The 23,452-nt window shown below is 39.5% G+C and overlaps 1 protein-coding gene across 3 annotated transcripts; it reads right to left on the reverse strand.

Moving 5' to 3' along the window:
• Positions 1–4,293: 4,293 nt before the first annotated feature.
• On the reverse strand, positions 4,294–20,719 carry LOC308491502 (hepatitis A virus cellular receptor 2-like). Of its 3 annotated transcripts, none has more exons than XM_081035231.1 (7): positions 19,865–20,719; positions 18,502–18,840; positions 17,542–17,625; positions 13,015–13,055; positions 10,694–10,820; positions 7,309–7,345; positions 4,294–5,829 (listed from the first exon to the last, which is right to left on the reverse strand). In XM_081035231.1, exons 1-7 carry the CDS (start codon positions 19,917–19,919, stop codon positions 5,673–5,675), a joined length of 840 nt encoding a protein of 279 aa, XP_080891357.1. In that variant the 5' UTR covers positions 19,920–20,719; the 3' UTR covers positions 4,294–5,672. The 3 variants fall into 3 exon arrangements, with proteins under 3 accessions (XP_080891357.1, XP_080891356.1, XP_080891358.1); XM_081035230.1 differs by having other exon boundaries at positions 4,295–4,924; XM_081035232.1 differs by having other exon boundaries at positions 4,300–5,829; positions 13,015–13,047; positions 17,542–17,621; positions 19,865–20,108.
• Positions 20,720–23,452: the final 2,733 nt, after the last annotated feature.

A 23,452-nucleotide genomic window follows, 5' to 3' on the forward strand; every position in this document is an offset into this window, starting at 1 on the left:
ATGTGGTCCTTGCAGCCTTATTTGAAATAGAAAAAACAAAATTAAACTAAATATCTGTGCATGCAGAAGTGATTTAATAGATTATACACATTTGTTCTACTTAATACTACATAGCTATCTAAATAAAGGCTGTTGTCCCATGTATTCTGACGTGGACCAAGGCCTTCTATAAATAATGGGGGAAAGTAAGTTCCAATATATATGTATGAGAGAGAGAAGAGAGAATGATCCAGAACTGTGCTAATACTGTAGCCACCAGCCACATATGGCCACTGAGCAGTTAAAATGTGACTAGTCAGAATTGAGATGTGCTGTAAATGTAAAATAATGAACTGTGAAGACTTGAAATGAGGGAAAAAAAACTTAAACTCATTAATGTTATTTATATTTTTCTACATTAAATAATAATACCTTAGATAGACTGAGTTAAATAAAATATATTCTTAAAGTTAATTTCACCTGTTTCCTCTTTACTTTTTTGAATGTGGCTAGTAGAAAATTTTAAATTACCTATATAGCTCCCACTGTAATTTTACTGGACAGTGCTGGTCCAGAAGAAGAAAGCAATAACCTGATTATTGCTGGGGAGAGGGATTGGGGAGCAGGTTTCATGAGGACAGAGAATGGGGACTTTCAACTTTAACCAAAACTCTACTATAATTTTTCAAAAAGCATTTAATTAAAATTTTAAAAAAACAATAGTAGGAATCTAAGCAAAGTCTATAGTTTAGAAAATAGTATCATGCCAACGTTAATGTCTTACTTTTGACAAATGTACCCTGCTTATGTCAGCTGTTAACATTACAGGAAACTGGTGAATACAGGAACTCCCTGTACCATCGTTGCAATAGTCTGTAAATCTCAAATAATTTTAAAATAAAAAATTAGAAGAACATCATTAAGGACACAAACAAGTCGTGTGTCTTCTGCTTCGAGATTCTTACACAGAGCCCCAACGCACTGTGAGGCATGTGACTACAAATGGGTGGCCCACCAAAGTGTCCCTCATAAGCACATTTGCTTGAAATAAAATAGCTGGGATAGCGAAATGTCATACTTCTTAGTTTTTATCTGAAATTCCATCAAGTCAGATAACTATTATCTCCCATGGTGATGAGAAACTGTTTGGCTGCTGCTTGTACAGGAGAAATTTTTGTTGGAGTTGGAGGGTTGGTGTCTGGAGAGAACCAAGAAAGTACAGCTCCTCTGAGAACTTCACTGAAGCCCGGGCTGCGGGCAGATTTTGCTGGATCCTTACTCCAACTCTAAGATTTAGTCCTTAAAAAGGTCAAGAGATTTTTTTCTCAGATCTAGTGGCAAACTTTGGGATGAAGAAATGAATCAAGACATCTACAGTATGAGTATTATATAACACAACTGTGGGGGAAAACCTCCACTTACATTTATAAACTTGTTACTTTTTACTTAACTGTTTTCTGAAAAAGAACTAAGTTTAGCACAAAATTGGGCAGTAATGGCAGGTAACACTGTGGACAATAAAATTAAAAACAGGTAAGATATAGAGATATGGATATATGGATGTTTCAGAGCTGACCAAAAGAAAATAAACATTGCATTGGAATGTAAAATATTTCTATTTTACGTGAACTAGGTTTAAAATGAATGAAAAAGTAGAAATTAAAAAATGTAGAAATTACAAAAGCTAGCATATCACCACCTTGTTTCATATCATGAAGCTAGTATAGACTATAAAGCTATAATAAAATATTTTCCAAAGGTGACATACCTCAAAACAACTATACTAAAATAATGTGCATATATAAACCAATATCCCATCACCACAAACACACATGAAGAGCTTAAATGATTTTTTTAGAATGCCACTGCTTTCTCTGGGAAAAGAGAATCACACCACAAGCAAAAGGAATTTGAACAAGAATTCAGAAAAGAAACTCACTGCTATGAGTAAATGAGTCATTTGGAATGCCCTTCAGAATTGCAGTCAACATGATTGAGAAAAACATAAGAAGCTCTAGAAGCCTGAAATTACCATTTCTGACTCATACTGCTCCTTTACACAGGTTTCCAGTAAAAATCAGCCAAAGTCTGAGCCCTCCTTAAGGTTGAGAAACTTTCAACCAAATGGTCCACCTGTCCCTTTCCTTTTCCCCACTTCCCAACTGTGTCCCAGAAATGGTTGATGGAAAATCTTAAAAATTACAGCTCTAGGGTATCTCTACTTATCTCCAGAAGGATCCAGACTTTGACAGAAATCTAAAGACAAATCAATCTCACTTACTTTAATTTTTTTCAATTTCAATTTAAATGAGAATAAAGTTAACATTTAAATGGGAGTAGGCACAAGGGGGTGTCCCTAAATCAATTACAGGCATATCTTGGAGATAATGCAGGTTCAGTTCCAGGCCACCAAATAGACCGAGTTGGAATCTTTTTGCTGGTGGAGAGCCCAGCCTTCAATTTGTAAAAAACAAACAGAAAACTCAACACCTTTAAGGCACAATAAAGCAAAGTGCAATAAAATAAGAAACTGCTTGGAATCTCTGCTCTGGAATTCCAAACCTAGAAGTAATAGACTGATAAAACATAGTAAGATCTTACTTTTTCAGTCTAAAAAGTCAAGTGGCCCCCTCTTTTCACAGACTGTGGGTCTCACAGACAAACCTCTGGGGGTTGGGAATAATCCTAAGGCAATTCTATGAACAAACCACATATTCAATGTATTACACTCTCTTTAATTATCATTTGTCACATCCAGGGCATTTGTAGTAGCTTTTCCCCATTCCTTTGCCATCTTCCCCATTCCAAGTAACTGATGTAGAATGGATCCTACTCTGAAAACATGAGTTTCAGTCTTGGCTTGCTGGCATGATAACTGGAGGCCTTGACCTTGAATTTACCTGTCCAATGTTCATTTCTTTCTATGATGAGGAGGGCAGAAAGGAATTTATAACTGCTTATAAATTTAAGCAGTTATAATGCTTAAATTTAATCTTTTTATTACAAAAAAAAAAAGGAAATCATCAAACAATTACAGAAACATGTTAAGAGGAAAAAGTGAAAGTCTGTCTCTTGACCACTTGCCCCCGCGGGGTAACCATACCAATTTGGGTATGTTCTCTGGGATTAGGCTTAAGCAAAAGAAAAAAATTCAGCATTTGAGAACTTTTTTTTTTTCTTGACTTAGCAGTACAGCATTTTCCTTTGATAAGTAACTTATGCTCTGTGAGAGTAGGGGTTGTGTCTGCTTCTTTCACTGCTATATTCCTATGGGACTAGAACAGTGTCTCACAAGTAGGTGCCAATAAATGTTCACTGAATGAATGGATGGAATGAGCCCTCCTACAGTCAGATCAACTAGAAGTTCTGTGGGATCAGGGATGTGTCCATTTGGTCTCTTTCTATGGTCTCAGCACCAGAGTACCTGGCACACAGTAAGCACTTAATGAATACATGCTGAATTAGCAAAACAGCTCAATGATAAAATCACCTGACTCTTTTTAACTGCACCAATGTGTTGACATACCACAATAACCAACTATTCCCCTACTGATGGAAAATCTCTTGAGAACGTCATTGCAACGATAATCCTTGTACACATACACTTGTTTAAAGAGTTTTGTAGGATAAGAATCTCTATGGGAGGGGAACCATTGATCTGGTCCAACCAAATGTGTTCTGAAGTCCTTTCTCTCTAGAACTTCAAAACTTTGAAATCTTTGTGATTAACGTTTCAGCCTGTCTGAGAGCCACTGCCTATGAATTTCCAAGATGATCTCCCTTACATGGCATATCTGTGCTTCCCGAAACTGTGCAGATGCAACAGAGACACCACAATTCACACAAAATACGCCATATAATTCAGACTGCCAGAAAGTCTTCGAGAATCACACAGACAGGCTGCCTGCATCTGCCGACCAGCATGTCCTGCGTGCAGCACTGCAGCACTCTCCTCATCAGCTAGGGAGGGCGGTTTGCAGGCAGTGACGGGTCCCTATGGTAGATGGAATCCTTATGCGCTGAGGAGGGCTCAGCAGAAACGGGGAACCAGGCGACAGGGGAACAGACTTCCAAGGGCCTGGGATGGGACACGATGCTGAGAAGCAAAGGCCACATGGCCTACAGATGAGCACATACGGGAGCTGGGGTACTTGCGAGTTCTCTAAGAAGTGAGGGTACAGAGCTCTGAGCTCTGCAACGAAAAAGGCTTTCCAAGAAGCTACCATTCTGCTTTGTGGCATCCAGCGTGACATGAGGTGGATAGTGGGGAGGGAGATGGGCGGCGCTGGGTTAAAAAAAGACAGTAGCCAAAGTTAGAATAGAACGCGGGCCAAGGGGATCAGCTTCAGGGACTGAACTCCAAATCAGACCAACGCGTAGTTTTTATTGGTAAACTTCTAAAGAGGTAAAAGATTGTTAATCTCAAGATCTGTGTGTTAGTAGCCTGCTGGCTGTCTTTCTGAAAGTTCCCATTGTGTTCCAGTTTGTACTTTGTCTTCACACACACATATCTCCAAGGAATCCATTGAAGGAAAGGGAGCCATATAATTCCATCGGGTCTCAGTTTGCTGAGACTTCCCCTCAAAGGAGCTTTTCCGATATCTCTCCATGGGGCCTCAGTTTGCTGAGGCACTCCCTTGTGAAATCCTGGGAAGAGGACAGGGGACCAAACGGTTTGGCAGCTGTAAGGGAACACTGCTTATTTACTGTTCTCACTCCAAAGATATTCAGTAAATTTCTATTATGCGTGAGAGCAGTCCCGGCACTAGGGAGGCAACAAATAAGTAATGCGGACCTACTCTCCACAACCTTGGAATTGAATCTTAGGGACCAGACCATTGTCTTTCCATCAAGGGATCTGATGCTGATGAATACAGGTTGTTGGAGCCCTTTGCCTTCTTTCCACCAGGAAACGAAATCTGGGTCCCAGGCGCTGCTTCTTCTTCTGTGAAAAACATAAGTTCAGTTCTCTCCATTAATAGAGAAGTTGGTCACAGATTTTTCCTTTTCTGAGCACAAGCAAAACTTGGCAACGTACACCAAGTGTGCTTCCTTTTTCTCCAGGAGCTTCTGTCACACGACAAGCTTACTGGGCCATCTTCCTAACCAGTGAAGGACAGCTGTGCAGTGACACTTAATGTCAGAGTCCACATTCTAAGAAGCTTAAACCCTGAGATGTAAAGGGAAACTTCAACACCATCTACTCCTAATCCAGTAGTTTCTTAACCTTTTCTTGCTCACAGATCTCTTTCAAAATCGGTAGTCCCTTTACATTTTCTGTACCAAAAAAGACATGCACACGTTTCAACACATATTTCCCCTATATTACCAGGAGCTTCGTGGACATGTCATGTGACTGAATTTCCTGGAATTCCAGAGACCCCATATGAAGAGTTCCTACTTTACACAAAAGCCCATTTGAGTTCTAATGCCCCGACTAGCAGTCTCTGAGTTGAGTAACCTCGTTGGTTGGAATGCAGAGATAATGCTGGAACCTGAGTACAGTGCATGCACGGTCACGGTTCAACCCCTCTGTGAGCTATTTGTCTTCAGAAAATGGAAAAACAGTGCTCAGTGGCCGCGACAGAAACTTAAAGTCAATCAGCTGACACATTTGATACTTTTCAAAGAAGACAATGCAAGCTCAAGCATGAAGTTGGGTCTCATGGCACAGCAGGGTGACCCTGAGGTTGTCAGGATGGCGGCCCACTGAGGACAGAGCAGTAATACTCAGATGGATCCTCCATTTCGTATAGGTTCTCCTCGATGGTATAGATGTTTCCCTCTGAGTGCCACCCATCTACGATATTTGCTAACCCTGAGGGAGGGCGGTTAGCCAAAGTGATGAGGCTGTGGAAATAAAATGGTGTGGTTGAGTTAAACCTTTCCTGGGCAACACAGAATAGAGAATAGACTTTGCTGAAGAGACAGCAACCAAGGGCAGTGTGTCATGCTAGACTGGGTCTAGACTAGGCGGAAAAACATAAAATACAAGAAAATAATTGGAGGAACACTGAGGAAATTTCAATGAATCTTAATTTTCTTAAGTATAAAAAATGGCATTGTGTTATCTAAGAAAATAGAATATCCTTATTCTGAGGAAGTACAGTGTTTAGGTTAAGTGTCAAGATGTCTGACATAATTAAAATGGTTCTGAAAGAAATTGTGTGAATAAACAAACAGATAAAGCAAACATATCAACATGTTATATCTCGTGTTTAGGTAACGGGTTCTATTGTTTCTTGTGCTATTACTTCAATTCTTCGGTGGGCTGGAACAATTTCAACAAAAAAAAAAAAAAAGAAGAAAGAAAAAAATGAATGTATCATGTATCCAATCAGATTTGAGGTTCAATTCTGTCACTTACCAGCCATCTGATCTTGGGTATGTTGGGTTTTATTTTTTCATTCATTTACTCAAAAAATATTTAGTGTGTCACTCTATGCAGCAAGAGATACAGCAGTGAACAAAACACAGAGATCCCATAGTGGCTACATATTAGTAAACTTTGTGTCTCGGGGTCCTCATCTGTAAAACGGGAATAATAAGCTATCTCACTGGGCTGTTGTAAGGAGCCCAGTGTTTTATTAAGTGCCAAATGTTTATTAAGTGCCTAATAATTACCAGGTGTTGTGCTAGTGGATACAGGTAGTATGTGGCAAACAAGTTTTGTATTTACTAAGAAGCTTACCTTTAGAGGTAGAGATGAACATTAACCAAACAATGTCACAAATAATGAATTGATACATGTCAAAGTTACCTATGAATGTCATCACATTTCAGATTTCAGCTGTAAGATAGAATACTAATACAGATAATCTAAAAACACAGATAATTAAATATTTTATTTGACCGTTTTTGACTTCCTTACTGCAGACCACTTTGTCTTCATAAATATACTGCCTATAGTTAGTCTAATACTATTAGTGGTTAGGGAAGAACCTGTGATTGGACTATAAAAATCACTGAGAGTAGATTCTGGATTTCTTGTTCACTTCTGGAATCCAATACCCAGACCAGAGCCTCAATGGAGAGAAAAGTTAATCAAGTGAAGGGTCAGAAAAATTCCATTAATATAGAAATAAAACAGCATTTTCTGTCAATGGGGAGATAAATTTTATACTTTAACTTTAGGACTAAAGAAGCTAGAGGGATCAGGGAGTAAACAAAGCAGTGTGTTTGCAATTCACAAATCTAGGTCTAAAGCAAAAAGGAAGTAGAAGTTTAGATCACAAAGTCCCAGAGCTGGACTTCTAAGAGCAAACATCAAAGCCCTGTTAGAGCAGGGCCTCAGGTTCCCACTTCCCCTACCCCACCACTTACTCTTACCTTGAATTCTGTAACTTCTCTTTGCTATGAGAATACCCTAGGTAAAAGGGGGAAGAAAAGTCAATTAAACTTGCTTTCATAAGTAAATGAGATAAGAAATAAATGAGCTGACTGGAAGCCAGGATTGTTTAGGGAAACCCATTTCCCCTTAGATTGTATAAAATCAAACTACCAGTGTGTGTCTTGGTTTATTACATGAACTATGCTAGAAAGAAAGAAAGAAAAGTGTGTTTTTCACATGTAACAAATCCATGGAATACCTTCTATGTGTCTGGTAGTTATGCTAAGCACCGAGGATACAAAGGTGAATTATGATCCCTCACTTGTGGAACTTGTGTTCTAGTGAGGATGACATTTTAAAAAACAATAATAATAACAACAATAAATTCTCATTGTGATGTGACAAAAATAACCAAGGATTAATAGAAAAGGTGGTCCGAAAAGAACTCCCAGCCGAGGTGAACTTTAAGGTCAGCTCTGAAAGGAGAGAATGAGTCAGTGAAGTGAAGAGCCAGACGGAGCATTCCAGGCAGAGAGAACCCCCGATAAAGATCATGGTGAGTGTCTGAAACTGAAAACAGGGCTGAAATAAAAGAATGACCCAAGATAAGGTCTGAGAAGTAGCCTAGGGCTAGATCCTGTAGGACCTCTTAAGTCATAATCAAGGGACTGGATTTTATTCTAAGAGAATAACAAAGGACAGAAATGCGATCTGAGTGGGTTTTAAGATCACTCAATCTGCTCTGTGAAATGTGGATCATAATGAGATATAAAAAAGTGAGATGGTATCTCAGAGTAAGGTGGTGACCAAGAGAGACGCAGAATAATGAATGGATTTTAGATATGTTTTGGAGAAAGACTGCAGGAATTGAACTTGATTGTGTTAGCAGAGCAAAGAGAGGATTCACGGGTGGCTTCTGGCTTTTGGCTTAAGCAACCAGATGGATAGTAGTGAAACACTATGATGGGGAAAACCAGGGAGGGAGAGGTTGCATTCTGGAAAAGTAATATGGCCTCTAGAGCTCCCCTGGACATGTTAGATGTGGGAGACACTTAAGTGGAGGTTCCAATTGGACAGACACTCTGAGAGCTGCAGAGAGATATTAAGGATGACACTTAAGGCTGTACAAATATAGGTCATCACCCAGAGCTGTAGAGAGATGGAAGAGGCAAGGCCTAAGGAATCCCAACATCTAAGAGTTAGGCAGAAGAAGAAATGACAAAAATGACTGAAAGGGAATGGTTAAGGAAGTAGGAAAGAGGCGTTTCAGAAGCCAAGAAAAGGAAAACTTTCTAGAATGACTGAAAATCAACTTACTTAAATACTTCTGAAAGAGTGACTCCAATGAAGACAGAGGTGTCTATTGGATTTAGCAAAATGGATGTCATTGGTGAGCTTGACTAAAAGTATTTCCATGGTGCTTCAGGTTGAAACTAGATGGTGGGTTGAAGAATGCAGGAGAGTGAGAAGTAGGAACAACTCTTCTGAGAAATATGGCTCTTAAGAAGAGCAGGGAAATGGGAGTAGCGAGAGGAATGTAAAGAATATTTTTATGTGAATGAAAATAGTATAAATAGAAAGGATGAGACAGATGATTCTAGAGAAAGGGAGAAAAGGAGGAATGAAGTCTTGGTTAAGGCAAAGGGGATGGAACAGCCCTTTGGTATTTCATCAGCTGAGTGAGAAACAAGGGAGATTTGAGTGGCAGTGAAGTATAATGCTCATCTCAGAGAGTCAGTAGAAAGTCCTTAGAATATGGGCATCACTGAGGGCCAATTTATGGCTTTGCTGTCATGACTTAAAATCCTGTCACCTTGGTTATAAGATTTTCTCTTGCAACTGCCAGACAAACGATTTCAAATCAAACAGGACTTTCCCATCTGTTCTAAGTAGGCATTATTTTGGAGTAATATATATATGTGTGTGTGTGTACAAAAGGTCAGATTTCTCCCACTCCTCATTACCTTCCCTTCAAACCCCTTTACACATACTAGAATGGTTCCTAATATCCAGACATGGCAGAACTCAAAATGCTAATGAGTGTTACCATTGCTCCTTATCAACCCATAGACTTCATACTCATGTGATCAAGTCATAAACTCCACTGCTACCTCTTGGCAAACCCTGGTAAGTGTAGGTGGTATGGTTTCTTTTTCTACACAATCCATTTAGCAATAATGGCAGAATAACATAAGAGAGAGGAGCCGGATAGCCATGGTTTCAAAGCCTGTATCTGTCAATTAAGTGTGTGACTTTGGGCATGTTACTTAACCTTTTGACATGCTTGTCATCCACTCAGTCAGTCAGAATAATATCAATACCTTTCCAGTAGAGCAGTTGTAAGGATTAAATGCACATACAACACTTGGCAGCTTCTTGATACACAGTGAGGGTGACCAATTTATCTCGGTTTTCCCTGGACTGTTCCACTTTTAGCACTGGAAGACCCCCTCCACTCCCGGGCAAATCTGGGACAGCTGCTCACCCGAAACACAATTCACATTTGTGTACTAGTAAGAAAAGCTGCTGGAATGCAGTAAGCCCTAGGGTGTAAGGCCGTGTCTTCTGCCCTCACAGAGAAGAGAATACATTACAATTTTAAAAGCATGTGAGGCATTTGGGCTGATAGAAGTATTTTGGTCTTGAGTGTGGTCTTAATTTCCCAGGTGTAATCATCTACTGAAATTCACCAAGTTGAGCACACTTCAAATATGAAGTACACTGCATATAAATCATCCTTTAATAATATTTTTAAAAATAAAGATAAGTAACTTAAAAATGTGTGTATTGAGTGCTATGATGGAGGAAAATACTAACGCTGCCATCCTGGCCATGATCCAGTGTTACAAGGACTTGATACCCCTCTCTAAAGACCTATGCCTTAGAAACAAAGAAGACAGAAAAATTCATAGAAGGAAATGATTTTCTTTTTTTTTTTTTTTGCATCCTAATAAACCTAGACATATTCATGAATTAAAAAGGTTCATTTTCTTAATGAAAGGGAACAGATACTGGAATCAGCCGCCCTGAATTTCAATTCCATACTTGCCACTTGCTGATTCTGAAACCGTGAGAAAGTGGCTTACTCTCCCCACGCTCTACTCTCCTCTACTGTAAAATGGGGATGATAATCCTACCTACCTTATGAAATGGAGATTGTGATAAAATGCATGTAAAACATTGAGTGCAAAGCCTGCCTGTTACACGGTAACCGTTGAATAAAAATTAGCTATTATTATTGTTAGGGTTTGGAAGGACTAAAGAGTTTAAGTCTAATCAGCTTTGGGTATAAATAGAAACTTACATGTCTGTCTAGGTTTATGTTGGTTCCTGTATTAACAGTTTTTTATCAGAGGGAGAAAAAAGCAACACCAAATGCCTTACATTTGAGAATTAAAGCACCAAAAATAAGAACCAGAGTCAGCCCGGCAGAGATCCCTGCTCCGATGTAGATGCTCATTCTGGTGGTCGCATCAGCGTCTTGTAATTCATTATCCAACGTGGATATTTGCTATGGAAACACAAACAGAATTGTAGCGCACGGCCAGACATTGGTCATGTGCTCAGCCATTGTCATGACTTGTGCTTTGGACCATCTGTTTTACAGCATTGCAGGTATCCAGAGGCCTGGAAACCAGCCCTGATCCGTTCCCTTCTAGACAAACCTCAAACCACCCAAAGAAAGTGAATAGCTTAACAGAAATAAATAAATCAATAAAAATAAAAACAACAAAAAACAAAAAAATTTTTAAAAAGAAACAATATAAAAAAAGGAAGTGAGTACCATATTTTGCCCTGTATAATGAGCACTTTTTTGCCCAAATTTGTGAGGGGAAAATCAGGATGCACATTATACAAGGCTGGTACTAATTCCATAGCTATATAAATGTTTTTAATTGTTTTACTTGTGCTTATGAGTTAAAAGTGTAACTCTAGAAATCAATAATGATATCCATATGCAAAATAATACCCTAGAATATGATAATCAGTTTTGTTGAACTTACGACAAACTTGCAACGACCAAGAGTTCTTGGCTTTCAATGATGCGTAAATATTGTAAATTTCTTACTGATACATAAAATTTCTTGTACCTCGTATCTGTTCTTGTGTTTTGTAATTATTTGTTACATAAAATTTCTTATACCCCAATATGTTAAAAAATAAATGCTAAAATTCTTTTATAATACAAAAGCAATTACCTAAATGTTAACAAATAAAATTTTGAATTAAAAAATTAAAACAAAACAAAACAGAAAAAAAAAACAAAAAAAAAGAAAAGAAAAGAAAAAAAATTAAAACAAAAGACTTTTTTCCCTGAAAGTTTGGGCCAAAAATATTGGTGCGCACTATACACAGGAGTGCATTATACATGACAAAATATGGTAGCTTAATTTTTGGCATTAACAAGGGAATGAAATGTGACCTGTGCTGTGGTACAGAAGGCGCTCTTAGTAAATGGATTCCACTCTCTCACAAACAAAAATGGGCTTTAGAGTAGACTCTTATTCATTCAAGATCCCCTGGCGTTCCCAGGGAATTTCAGAGTGGTCTAAATTCGGTGTCTTGCAGTGAAGCCCCTATTTTCACAGAAATACAGTGACTTAAGAGCCAGGGCTTTGCAGCCAGATAGTCCTGGGTTCAAATCCCAGTTCTGTCACCAAGAGCCAAGTCATCTTGTAGAATTATTGGGAAAATTAAGTGACAAAAAGATATAAAATGTTGGGGGTGGGTAAAAAAAATATATGCATATAAAATGCTTGACATAGGGCCTGGTAAATGATAAATGCTTAATTAATAATAGCTATTACAGCTATTGCTCTAATTAATTTGGTTTTTTGATAAGTCACATAGAAAGTCCTCTGTGTCTAAAATTTCAGTCCATGTTCCCCCTTTAAAAATAATAGTAAACACTTTTAAAATAAAGAAGTCAAAGAAATTAAATCTTCCATTTATTCAATACACATTTATTGCAGGAGCATTGTATGTAAAGTATTAAGAATCTAGCACACGGGTGCACAGAGGTACTTAAAAGGCAGTCCTTGATTGCAAATAGGGGAGGGAGAAATACAAAATGCTGAGCCTGCCTTGGTTGTGAACACACAAGTAGGAAAATAAGTCAAATGAATGAGGACCCCTGGATAAGTCCTCAAAGAATTTTTTAGGTCATCATTATAGATTTGCTTTCTAGTGGTTTTCCCTTGTATTCTAAAATTGTGGTTAATTGCAATATTGCTTCATTTATAGTCAGATATATAAATTCCTGACTTAGAATATTCCTGACTGGTGTCTTGTCATAGATAAATAAACACATTGAAACAACAACTAGAAAATCTTTCTTAATTGGGTTGCAATGGAAGCAAGAAGAAACATATTCTAGGAAGTTGGAGGGTCTTTGAATTCTCCACCGTGGTATACAGTTGTGACCTTTGAGAAGAGGGACAAAATGCTAATACTTCTTCTTTTTGGTTTTCCAGCACTTACTATGTGCCACAAACTTTACATGTGTCACCACATTCCATCCTTACAACAGGTCTGTGCAGTTAGAACTGTCATCATCAATATGTTACAGCCAGGGAATCTGAAGCTAAGGGAGATTAAGGCATTCTTTCGCCCAAGGAAAGAGTGGGTAGGAGGGAAGGCTAAAGTCAAACTTTCTTTTCTCTGAGTTAAACAGTGTTAGCTCACACACAAAAAAAGGAACTTACTGTTAGAGTTTTATCATGGATGGTGTCCAGCGTCTGTGTCTCTGCCACAAAGAGGAAGAATACCCAACAGAACAGTTAAAAATATTTTCGTTTATCTGAATTAAAAAAAAATCTTAAAGATGCCTATAATCCTATTTGAAATTAATGCTACTCCTTATTTTTCACAATAATTGGGAGACCAACAAAATTTACTGAACACTTACAAATTAACTTTAGGATGACCACATTTTTCCACCCAGGTAATGAACCCAGCTACTTATGTTCTATGAAATGGAGATTTCTGCCAGGAAGATCTAGGTTGAATATGTAGTTTGTTGTGCCCACAGGGCCCTAATGGGGTCTACAAAATTCCAACAACACTGATAACACTCAGGCAGGCATTCTAATTCAGACTTCAACAGATAACAACAGTTAACTTTCTGGAAAACGCTTGGCTTTTTCTCAATAAGAGGGAGGGAGCATATTTGGTTGCCTAAAAATGAAAATAAAAATTACTATAGCTACATTTACCATGAGCAGATATTATGCTAAACTCTTGAGGTACTTTATTTAACATTCAAAACAACTATCCTAAAGTAGGGACAATTAGCCCCATGACACAGATGAAGGAGATGAGAATTAGGAAGTTAAGTGACTTAACTAAGGTCACACAGCTTAGTGAATGATAGAAACGGTCTTCCAATTTAGGTCTACATGGCTTTAAGCATACACCCTTTCTTTGTACAGTGGTTCATTTCAAACATCTCCATTGACGAACACTTTGGTTTACGAACGCCATAAATTTTATGGAACTGTGGTATCATTAGATTGTAAAATTCATGCTAAATTTGCAGTTTCAGGGGTTGATTTTAAAGGGCTGGAATGGATTAATCCATTTTGCATTACTTTCTGTGGGAAAACCGTGCCTCAGTTTTCGAACGTTTCAGAACTCAAAAGGTCTTCCAGAATAGATTACGTTAAAAAACTGAGGTACCAGTGTATTTAAGTATCGTTGGTATAAATTATTGTATTAGTTTCAGGTGTACGATATACTGATTCGACATTTATATGCCTTACAATGTGATCACCACAATAAGTCTAGTAATCATCTGCCACCAGTAATCTGTGGAAACTTATCATAATATTATTATGTTTCCCTTCCCCTTTTTCACCTACCAACTTCCCCAACCATAGGTTTGATCTCTGTTGCTATGAGTCTGATTTTCCTTTGTTTGTTCATTTATTTCGTTTTTTTAGATTCCATGTATAAGTGAAACCACAGGGTATTTGTCTTCTTCTGTCTGACTTATTTCACTTAGCATAATACCTTCTAGGTCCACCCATGCTGTCACAAATGGCAAGATTTCAGTCTTTTTATGGCTGAGTAATATTCCATTGTACATACATCTGGAGCCATTCATCTATCAGTGGATCCCTAGGTTGCTTCCCTGCCTGGGGAAGTAAATAGAAGCATACACTCTTACCTGCTGCCTTCAACCAGCTTCGCACCAGCATGTCACTACTAAGGGCATCGCATGGCCCAGCGGCCAGATCACTTCCTTTCCTTTTTGCTCATTTAGTTCTTCATCTGCCTATCTATTCAAGGAACATGTACTGCACCTCTACTCTGTCAGGCTCGGGGGACAGAGCAGAGAACAAGAGGGCCATGGACCCTGACTTCATAGACTCTGCGTCCTAAATATCAATAGGTTCTCGCTTTGGGAAAACGAAGTATGCCTACTCATTTTTCTGGCTGAGTCAGAGGCTCTGAAGCTTCTTAAGTGTCAGGGTCACTTTCTGGTGGGGGCGGGGGACCTAAAAAATCTAAATCCTTTAGAACCCCTGGTTTAACAAACTCTGATTTTAATATTATATGAGCATAGTCTTAGCTTAGAAATATTTTTTAAAAAAAACAGAAAGAAAAGAGATTATCTTCCACTTACCTTTGTTTTTATTGTCCAAAAGGAATTTAAAGCATAAAAGCCACATTGGTGAAACTCCTAAGTAAACATGAACTTTAACCACACACAAGGTTTTCTACTGTAAATCCAGTTTCTATTTCCCTGTAATTATTTTTCTTGGCCTAAATGGTAAAACTGTCTGACTTCTTTTTTGCTTTTACTTCATTTGACAGTGAAAATGATTAATAAAATAGAGTCCTTTTAGGTCATGATGGCTTATTTTCACATAGTCATCAAGCAAGATGTATGGCAGAATTAGAGAAAGTTGTGACGTTTTTTCTAGCGAACCCAAGACTTAGCTGGGGTGGAGGCAGCGGTGGGGGGTGGGCTGTGACAGTCTGAAAAGTACGTAAGTTTAATAGTTATCAGCTAGCATGTATTATGCGCCAGACAAGGTGCTTAGCACTTTACATGCGAAATCTTATTTCATCTTCACCACAATAGGTAGGTACTATTATTTTCCCATTTTTCAGATGAAGAAACTGAGTCTCAGAGAGGCACTTTGCCCAAGGTCACACAGCTATTAATTAGCAAATGTGAGATTCAAAGTCTTCTAGAGCTGAGGACTTACTCATCACCAATTTCTACCTCCTTTGGGTGGAAGAGAGATTGCATTTGTTGTGTTTTTGAGGCGGATTTAGGATCTTCCAGGATCCTTGGAACCCTTGTTAAGTTAAGGCTCTACTCCACTTTACAGGAGTACAGCCTGTAAAGACTCTAAAAAAAAAAATTTACATATAAAATATACACACACTCCACATTAAAGAAAAGGTGTATATAACAATATATGAGTTGACAAGAGGGTAACTAATTCACGTGATGCTACTGATTATAGACATACCATTAAGTATCATTCATTTGAATTTTTCATTTTATTTTCCTATTTTTGAAGATGCTGCCTTCTTTTTTCTTTGTTTAAATATTTTCTCAGGCTTTTGAAAAGCTCAGAGATGGTAGGTACTGTGCGTATGTTTCCTGATGCAAGAGAGGGCCCCGTTTTTATTGCATAAAGGGAAGGAAGAAACAAGTAAAAACTAAAAGGAAGGAGACTTCTGTTTATGGTCTAGACTACTCTAAGGAAATGCACTGCCTCGTGAGGAAGTGAACCCCCATCAAGGAAGGTGTGTGGGCACAGAGGGAACGCCCACATGGAGGTGATGTTATAAAGAACACTGGCGCACAGGATGGGAAAACGGTACGAAACGACCCCTGAAGTCCCTTCTAGGCCTGTCGTTGTAGGATTTTAAAAAACATAATAATAGCATACAATAAATAGCTTGTATTACTTGATTGGCCCACAATGTGGCGGATCATCTGTTCCCACCGTATTTCATTTCCTCCCAAATCACAGAAATGATGTTGGTTAATCATCACTAAAGAACCACCAAAGATTAAACCTTTAGAGGGCTGAAGTTAATAACCATAAAAGCTAATTTTTGAGTGCTTTCTGTGGGCCAGAAACTATGCTGAGCACTTTACATACAATATCACCTTCAGTCTTTACAACAAGAAGTAGGCACAGGAGTTACCCTCATTGGAGAGGGGAGGAAATTGAGCCTCACAGACTTGGAGCAACTTTCCTGAGGTCACAAAGGAAGTATGAGAGCTGACATTAGGACCCATTCTCCATGTCACTGAAGCACTTGCCCACAATCTCATCCTGCCTCTGGATCTCACCAATAATGTTAACAGCCATGGAACTAACATGCATTCAGTATAGACAATGATCAGACACTGGGCTAAGAACTTTGGTCACATTTTCGTATTTAAATCTCATAAACTGGGACTTCGGGGATTTATGAGATTAGGAAATGGGATTTACCTACTATTAACTTCATTTCACTGAATAAAAAAACTGAGCTCCAGAGAGTTTAGGAGAGACCAGGACTCCGAGAGGAAATATTGAAGATTAACCTTTCTGACCAATGTGAACTGAGGTCTGCTTTATTGACCCTGTCTTCTCTTCCAGAGAAGGATGGAACAGTCCTTGCTGAATAACTTAAAGAATTTAGCTGCTCTTACTAAGACCAAACTCTGAGGATGTTGCTGGGCTTCATTCCAGTTGGATGGGCTCCTAGAAATCACATACTCCAACCCCAAACAGGGACTGGGGCCAATTCAAGACAAAACGTCACCAGTCCAGGAATAAATCATAACATAATAAGAACAATGGAAAGAGGTTTTTATTAGATTAAATGTACTTAATTTAAAAGACTGTCTTTTTTTGCAATGATGGCAATATTCGAAATTTTGCTTTCCTTACTTGGCAAAATATGTAGATTGAAATTTCTTTGGGGTGGGTCAGGAATTTTAATGGGTCATGAAATTCAAAAATCTGAACAGAACTGGAAGCTGAGACTCAGAGAAATGAAGGATATTGGCCCTGGGCTAAATTTTGACTAAGCCAGATCTTAACCCAGGGCTCATTTTCCCAGCACAGGTTTATCTCCACCACTCCCTCCCCCAAAATACGATCACACAACCACTCATGCCTCCACTCTTGAACTTTCTCCTTTGTCCCATTTTTAGTATCTTCTGAACTCAGGAAGCACCTAAAGGCTTCCCCCTACTCCCCATGTATAATTACCTGAGGCATGTCCCTCGGTGGTGAGTAGTCGTGGAATGGCTGGAATGAAGTCTCTCCATGGAGTCCAAGCAGGGGTGACCCTGGCTAAGGTCAGAAACCAAAGTAAGGACGAGGCTTCTCTGAGAGCAGAGAGCTTGATTCAGGGAATCAAAGGGTCAGCAGAAAAAATGAGAAACACAACAAGTAAAGAGAAACACGTGTTCAACTTCCAAACTGGACACCTTTGTGGAGAGTACCTCACACTCTTAAAATGTTTGTTACACATTTTCTGAGCTGCGTTTCTTACAGTCATCATTGTTACAACATAATTGTTGAGAAGAGACCTAACAGTCACACAAATGGCCGCACGAAATGCTCTTCATAAAACATCTCCTAAAATCCATTCACTAGCCCATGTGGTGGGTATTATCATGTTTTACAGAGGAGAGGGTCACGGAGTTTACATAACTTGTCCATGATCACCCAGCCAGTGAGGGACAGACAGCTCCGTCAGCCACAAAGTCCGTGCTCTCTACACCTGAAAACACACAAGTCCATGCACCCCCACCCACGTAATCCAGTGGGTCTCAATCCGGCCTGCGTGTGGCGCGAAAGCACCTGAGGACGAGCTGGTAAAATCCCAGTGCTCAGTCTCTACCTCCAGAGACACTGGTTTCTCTGGCTCGTGGGTGGAGCCCAGCATCTGTAGGTGTGATAAAGCTCCCCAAGTTAGTCTACTGAACAGTCAGGGTCTCAAACCACCGACCTAGGCCTTTCCTCTCCTTTCATAGAGCCTATCCATGAGTTTCAATATGGACAGAGGAATTCAACATGGCAGGGCATTGCTGGTGGGCCCGTAAGTCTTAGGGGCCCATCCCCAGGGTTGTCACTGGGGAGGGATGAGGTGAGACCGATCAGGAGATCTAATATGATCTGCAGGGGAATCTTATTCATAAAGGAAGCATGCAAAGGCCCACTCACCCTCTTTGATGTCCAGCTTCAGGTCTAATTTTTGGTCATTCATCAGGCCTGGGAACTCGACGCGGCAGCAGTAGGTCCCACTGTCGGCTGCTGTCACGTTCTGTATGGTCAAGGACACATCTCCTCTGTGGATATTCCCCTTTAGCTGGTACCTGCTGGCTTTCTGGTATTCCACGTCTCTTCCATTAGTGCTGAGCACCAGACTTAGACACTTTGACAGAGGACAGGAACCCCTGCCCCAGCACACCGGCACCAGGTTCTCAGAGCTGGATGGAGTGTACGTGCAGGGCAGATAAGCATTCTGACCCACCTCAACTACGTACGACCCTTCCAAAGACCCTGAATAAAGAGAAAGGGAGAGCAAAACGAGGCAATGAGATTGGCCACTTCACCAAACTGCAAGTAATGCCCTGTAGAATAAAGAAGAAAGCATTGCTGCTGTCCCGACGGGAGGACGGTTCGCTATGGCAGTGACTCGCAGACTTGAGGGCACCAGGATCACTGGAAGCCTTGCTAAAGCCCAGTGGCTGGGCTCCACTACTACAATGCCTGAATTCAGCAGTCGGGGCTGGGCCTAACATTGTATTTCTAACAAGTCCCCAGGAATTGCTGACATGGGTGGCCTTGAACCTCACTTTGAGAACCAGTGCTCTAGGAGAGAATTGTGGCCCAGTCCTGTGAATACCAGGGGGTAGGGGGGATGGAAATAGAGGGTCATTGTCAGCCAGGAAAACAGCTCAGCCATTTGGGCGAGCTGTCTGTTCTTCAGCGAAGGGCAGTCATTCTAACACAACTCTCTTGCTCTATCGTTTTTTCAGCACCAGGCACGTAGTGAATAAATAAAAATCCTTGCCTGAGTAAGAAGCTAATGTATAGCTATTTTTAGGTTTAACATTAATTGCCTTTAAATAAATAAATAAATACTATATATACGAGTGTGTGTGTGTTTGTGTGTGTACTGAGTCATACAGTATAAACTGTGCATGAAAAGTCTACTCCCTCTGTGTTCTTTCCCATTTCCCAGCTCCCAGTCCCAGAGTCCATACATTAAGAAGCATTTATAAATTCCCAGACACTGCAACACACCAACACACACACACACACACACACACACACACACACACACACGTTGACTATTCTACTCCTTGCTTTTCTTCAATTAACATTATGACTTAGAGACATTTCATATCATTAGTCGGTTTCACTGTTTGCATCATGGGTATATTACAATTTATTTATCTTGTCCACTACCCAGTTCATACCCAGTTGCTTCCAAACTTTCTCTAGTTGCAAACACTATGATAATTATCCTTGCATCTTTATCTTGCATTACCCAATTGCAAAAGCCCATGCCCAGACTTACTTGTAAGTAACAGCAGCCACAGCAGGACACAGTCAAAGGAAAGATGTGACAACATGGGTTCTGCAGAAGACAACTCAAAAGAACGGCTCTGGGTAGGTGCCGTTCAAGTCTCCAGTGGAACTGGGTACTTCCCTGACCGCGTCTCCACTCCACACTCACATGAATGGTGACGACTTCCCGGAGTGCCAGCCCAGCACACCGCAACATCTGACTACTCATCATTCTCTTATTAACGCTGCCAAGTCTACAATCACATCAAAAGAAACCCCAGTTCTCTGTCATGCTACACCACACACATCCTGTAAGGGCTCTGATATTTATCCTGTCAGTATCAACAAAAAGGAAGCAATACTCAGAGGCAGAAGTGTTACTCCGTCAAGAAATGCATCTCTCAGCTGGTGAAGAAAGCCTGATATTGCTGATGAAATAGTCCTCTTCTTTAAACAGCCCATGTGTGGCTCTAGCTAATTATCAGGGAACACCAGTTAGAAACATATGCATTCACTCAGAGAGTCAGTCAATTGGTCAGTTGTGTGACCACTGCTTCTGAAGCGCCTACTGTGTGTCAGACACTGGACTAGGACCTGCAGAATATCACAATGAATGGCATGCTCCTTATCCTCACATTTATGGGCTCTTTCTACTCCAATCTTGAGCCTAATTCTTAGTTTTGTTCTTACATAAAATGGCCTGTCATGTAACCTTGATGGATTTCACTTCTGTCATTATAAATTATAAAATGAGGAGTTTGTGTTAGGTGATTCAGGTACAGCTCCCTGCTCTAATATTCTGATCTCGATTTGAATTTTCAAACTCTTCCACTTAGGAAGACACAGCCCTATCAGCAGTGCTTCTTTTCCCTACTGGGGGTGGAACTGACGTGACCTCAATATTCTATTTCCTCTCGTCTATACAGGATGTCCCCTCTCCTCCCACCCTGGGGGCTTCAAGCATAAATTGTCAGAAAGTGATGAATATGGCCACACTCTCCATCACTGAAGTAACATCTCAGACCCAAACAGCCTCAGTGACGATTGTCTGGAATGGAAACTTAAAAGTGAAGGGGTTTTTACAAAAAGGGAAGTGAGCTCACAGACTGAATAGTTTCTGAACACCCATGGTCTTCCTGTCTTTCCTTCCTGAATTTCCTTGTCACCCACTTTTATACCATTAAATGCATTTAATATAAATCTCGAGCTTGTTCGATGTGCGCATTTTCATGGAGCTATGAGTCACCTTCTTCGTTTTATAGATGGGAAACTGAGACCTGAGAAGACTGATTTGCCCAAATTCATGATTGGTGATTTCAAATGAGAATGAGGTTCCCTAAGCCCCAGTTTTTTCCACTATAAACTATGTTTCATGAATTTCACATTTGCCCTTAATATATCTGCCCGCATAACTAATAACAACCAGCAAATGCCCCCATTCTAGTGTAAGGTAGAGTGGATTAACATGGGGTTAGGGATCATACCTAGTAACAGCACATGGTGTGAGAATTATCTCTCAGTAAAGCTGCTGAATAAAGAACAAAAATTCCGCTAAGGTTCTGGCCAGGCCTCTTCCACTGGGCATTTGCTCGGGTCACTCTGCCCCTGACAGGACCACGTTCATCTTCCCTTTTCTAAGAAGCTCCTTCTGGCTGCCAGGAAGAGTTCTAGAAATGCTCTCCGGCCTGCAGTGACTTTTGGGCCTTAAAAAAAACAAAACCGCAAACCTTACAAGGACGATCCTTGTATCTTTATCTTTCATGATCCAATTGCAGCTAATCTTCCAATTCGTAATCAAATTCCCCTGCTTATCTAAAAAATGTTCTCTTACAATAGGTTTGTTTAAATCCAGACCCAATTAGGTTCCTACAGTGCATTTGGTTGTTATGTCTCTTAACTAACTGCCTTTTAGTCCAAGACAGCCTTCCTTCCTCCCCTCCCCCACACTGACTGATTGCACAAGCCCGTTGTCCAGCAGTTGTCTGCTTCCTTGTGGTGTCATTTAAATTATTACTCTTTTCTTTTATTTCCTATAAATGAAACTTAGCACTAAAGGTTTGGTTAAGTTTAGGTTTGACTTTTTGGCAAGAATACTTCAGACTCCATCACAATTGTCTGGTTACCCCACATTTAGAGATGCTAAGATTGATCAGCTTGCACCTTTCTTTTTTAACTTAATATTATATTCTGAAGATCTCTCCATTTCAGCTCATAAAGAATTTTATCACTCTTTATTACAACTAAATATATACAATCCATTCAATAAAACATTGAGTAAAAATAAAATTAGGTTATTATCCCCTTGAAATTGACACTGTTTATGTCTCAGTTTATTTGTAAAGATGATCATAAAAAACTCAAGGCCTATGATTCTTTAATTATGTGCAATGGAAGTTTGTTTTTTAAAAGGAGCCCTTGGGAATGCAGACTGGTGCAGCCGTTATGGAAGGCAGTGTGAAGGTTCCTCAAAAACTTATGAGTAGAATTACCATATGACCCAGAAATTCCTCTCCTGCGTATCTACCCAAAAAATCTGAAAACATTTATCCATAAAGACACGTGTGCTCCAATGTTCATTGCAGCTTTGTTTACGGTGGCCAAGACATGGAAACAACCAAAATGTCCTTCGATAGATGAATGGATAAAGAAGTTGTGGTATATATACACAATGGAATACTATTCGGCGGTAAGAAAAGATGATATAGGAACATTTGTGACAACATGGATGAATCTTGAGAGTATAATGCTAAGCAAAATAAGTCAGACAGAAAAAGCAGAGAACCATATGATTTCACTGATATGTGGTATATAAACCAAAAACAACAAAAGAACAAGACAAACAAATGAGAAACAAAAACTCATAGACACAGACAATAGTTTAGTGGTTACCAGAGGGTAAGGGGGTGAGGGGTGGGAGATGAGGGTAAGGGGGATCAAATATATGGTGATGGAAGGAGAACTGACTCTGGGTGGTGAACACACAATGGGATTTATAGATGATGTAATACAGAATTGTACACCTGAAATCTATGTAAACTTACTAACAATTGTCACCCCAATAAATTAAAAAAATAATAATAATAGTAAAAGGAGCCCTTGGATGTGTTTTTTTTGTAAAGAAGTCTTGTATTGGAATTAATTAGTTTCTAAATTGTGTTTTAAAAGTTGCATCGTGGGCCAGCTGGTTAGCTCAATTGGTTAGAGGACCATGTTTGTAAAGCCAGGGTTTCCGGTTCGATCCCCGCATGGGCCACTGTGAGCTGTGGCCTCCACAACTAGATTGAAACAACTACTTGACTTGGAGCTGATGGGTCCTGGAAAAACACACTGAAATAAATAAAAGTTAAAATAAATAAATAAATAAATAAATAAATAAATAAAAATAAATAAATTAATTAATTAAAAGTTGCATCGTGAATTTTCTTAAGGGGCAGTTGTTGAGTGTTGGCTGTAAGTATGTAGAGGGACGTACATAAAAACTATTGCATAAGATAGTACTGTAGAGATTAAGTTAGTGGCAGCAGGAAAAGTGGCAGAAAATCTGACTCATAGCCTCCAAGCAACAAATGGAAACACTAGAATTATATGTAATTAGAAT

Source organism: Rhinolophus hipposideros (genome assembly GCF_964194185.1).
Source record: "Rhinolophus hipposideros genome assembly, chromosome: 23".
Lineage (NCBI taxonomy): Eukaryota > Metazoa > Chordata > Mammalia > Chiroptera > Rhinolophidae > Rhinolophus > Rhinolophus hipposideros.

Coding starts and splice junctions, on each gene's coding strand:
- LOC308491502 (XM_081035230.1), bottom strand. CDS start 19,919: ATGTTGTCACATCTTTCCTTTGACTGTGTCCTGCTGTGGCTGCTGTTA. Junction 7,346..10,693: donor TGGTGCTTTAATTCTCAAAT/GTAAGGCATTTG, acceptor CCTTTTACCTAG/GGTATTCTCATAGCAAAGAG. Junction 4,925..7,308: donor GAGAAGTTACAGAATTCAAG/GTAAGAGTAAGT, acceptor TGTTTTTCACAG/AAGAAGAAGCAGCGCCTGGG.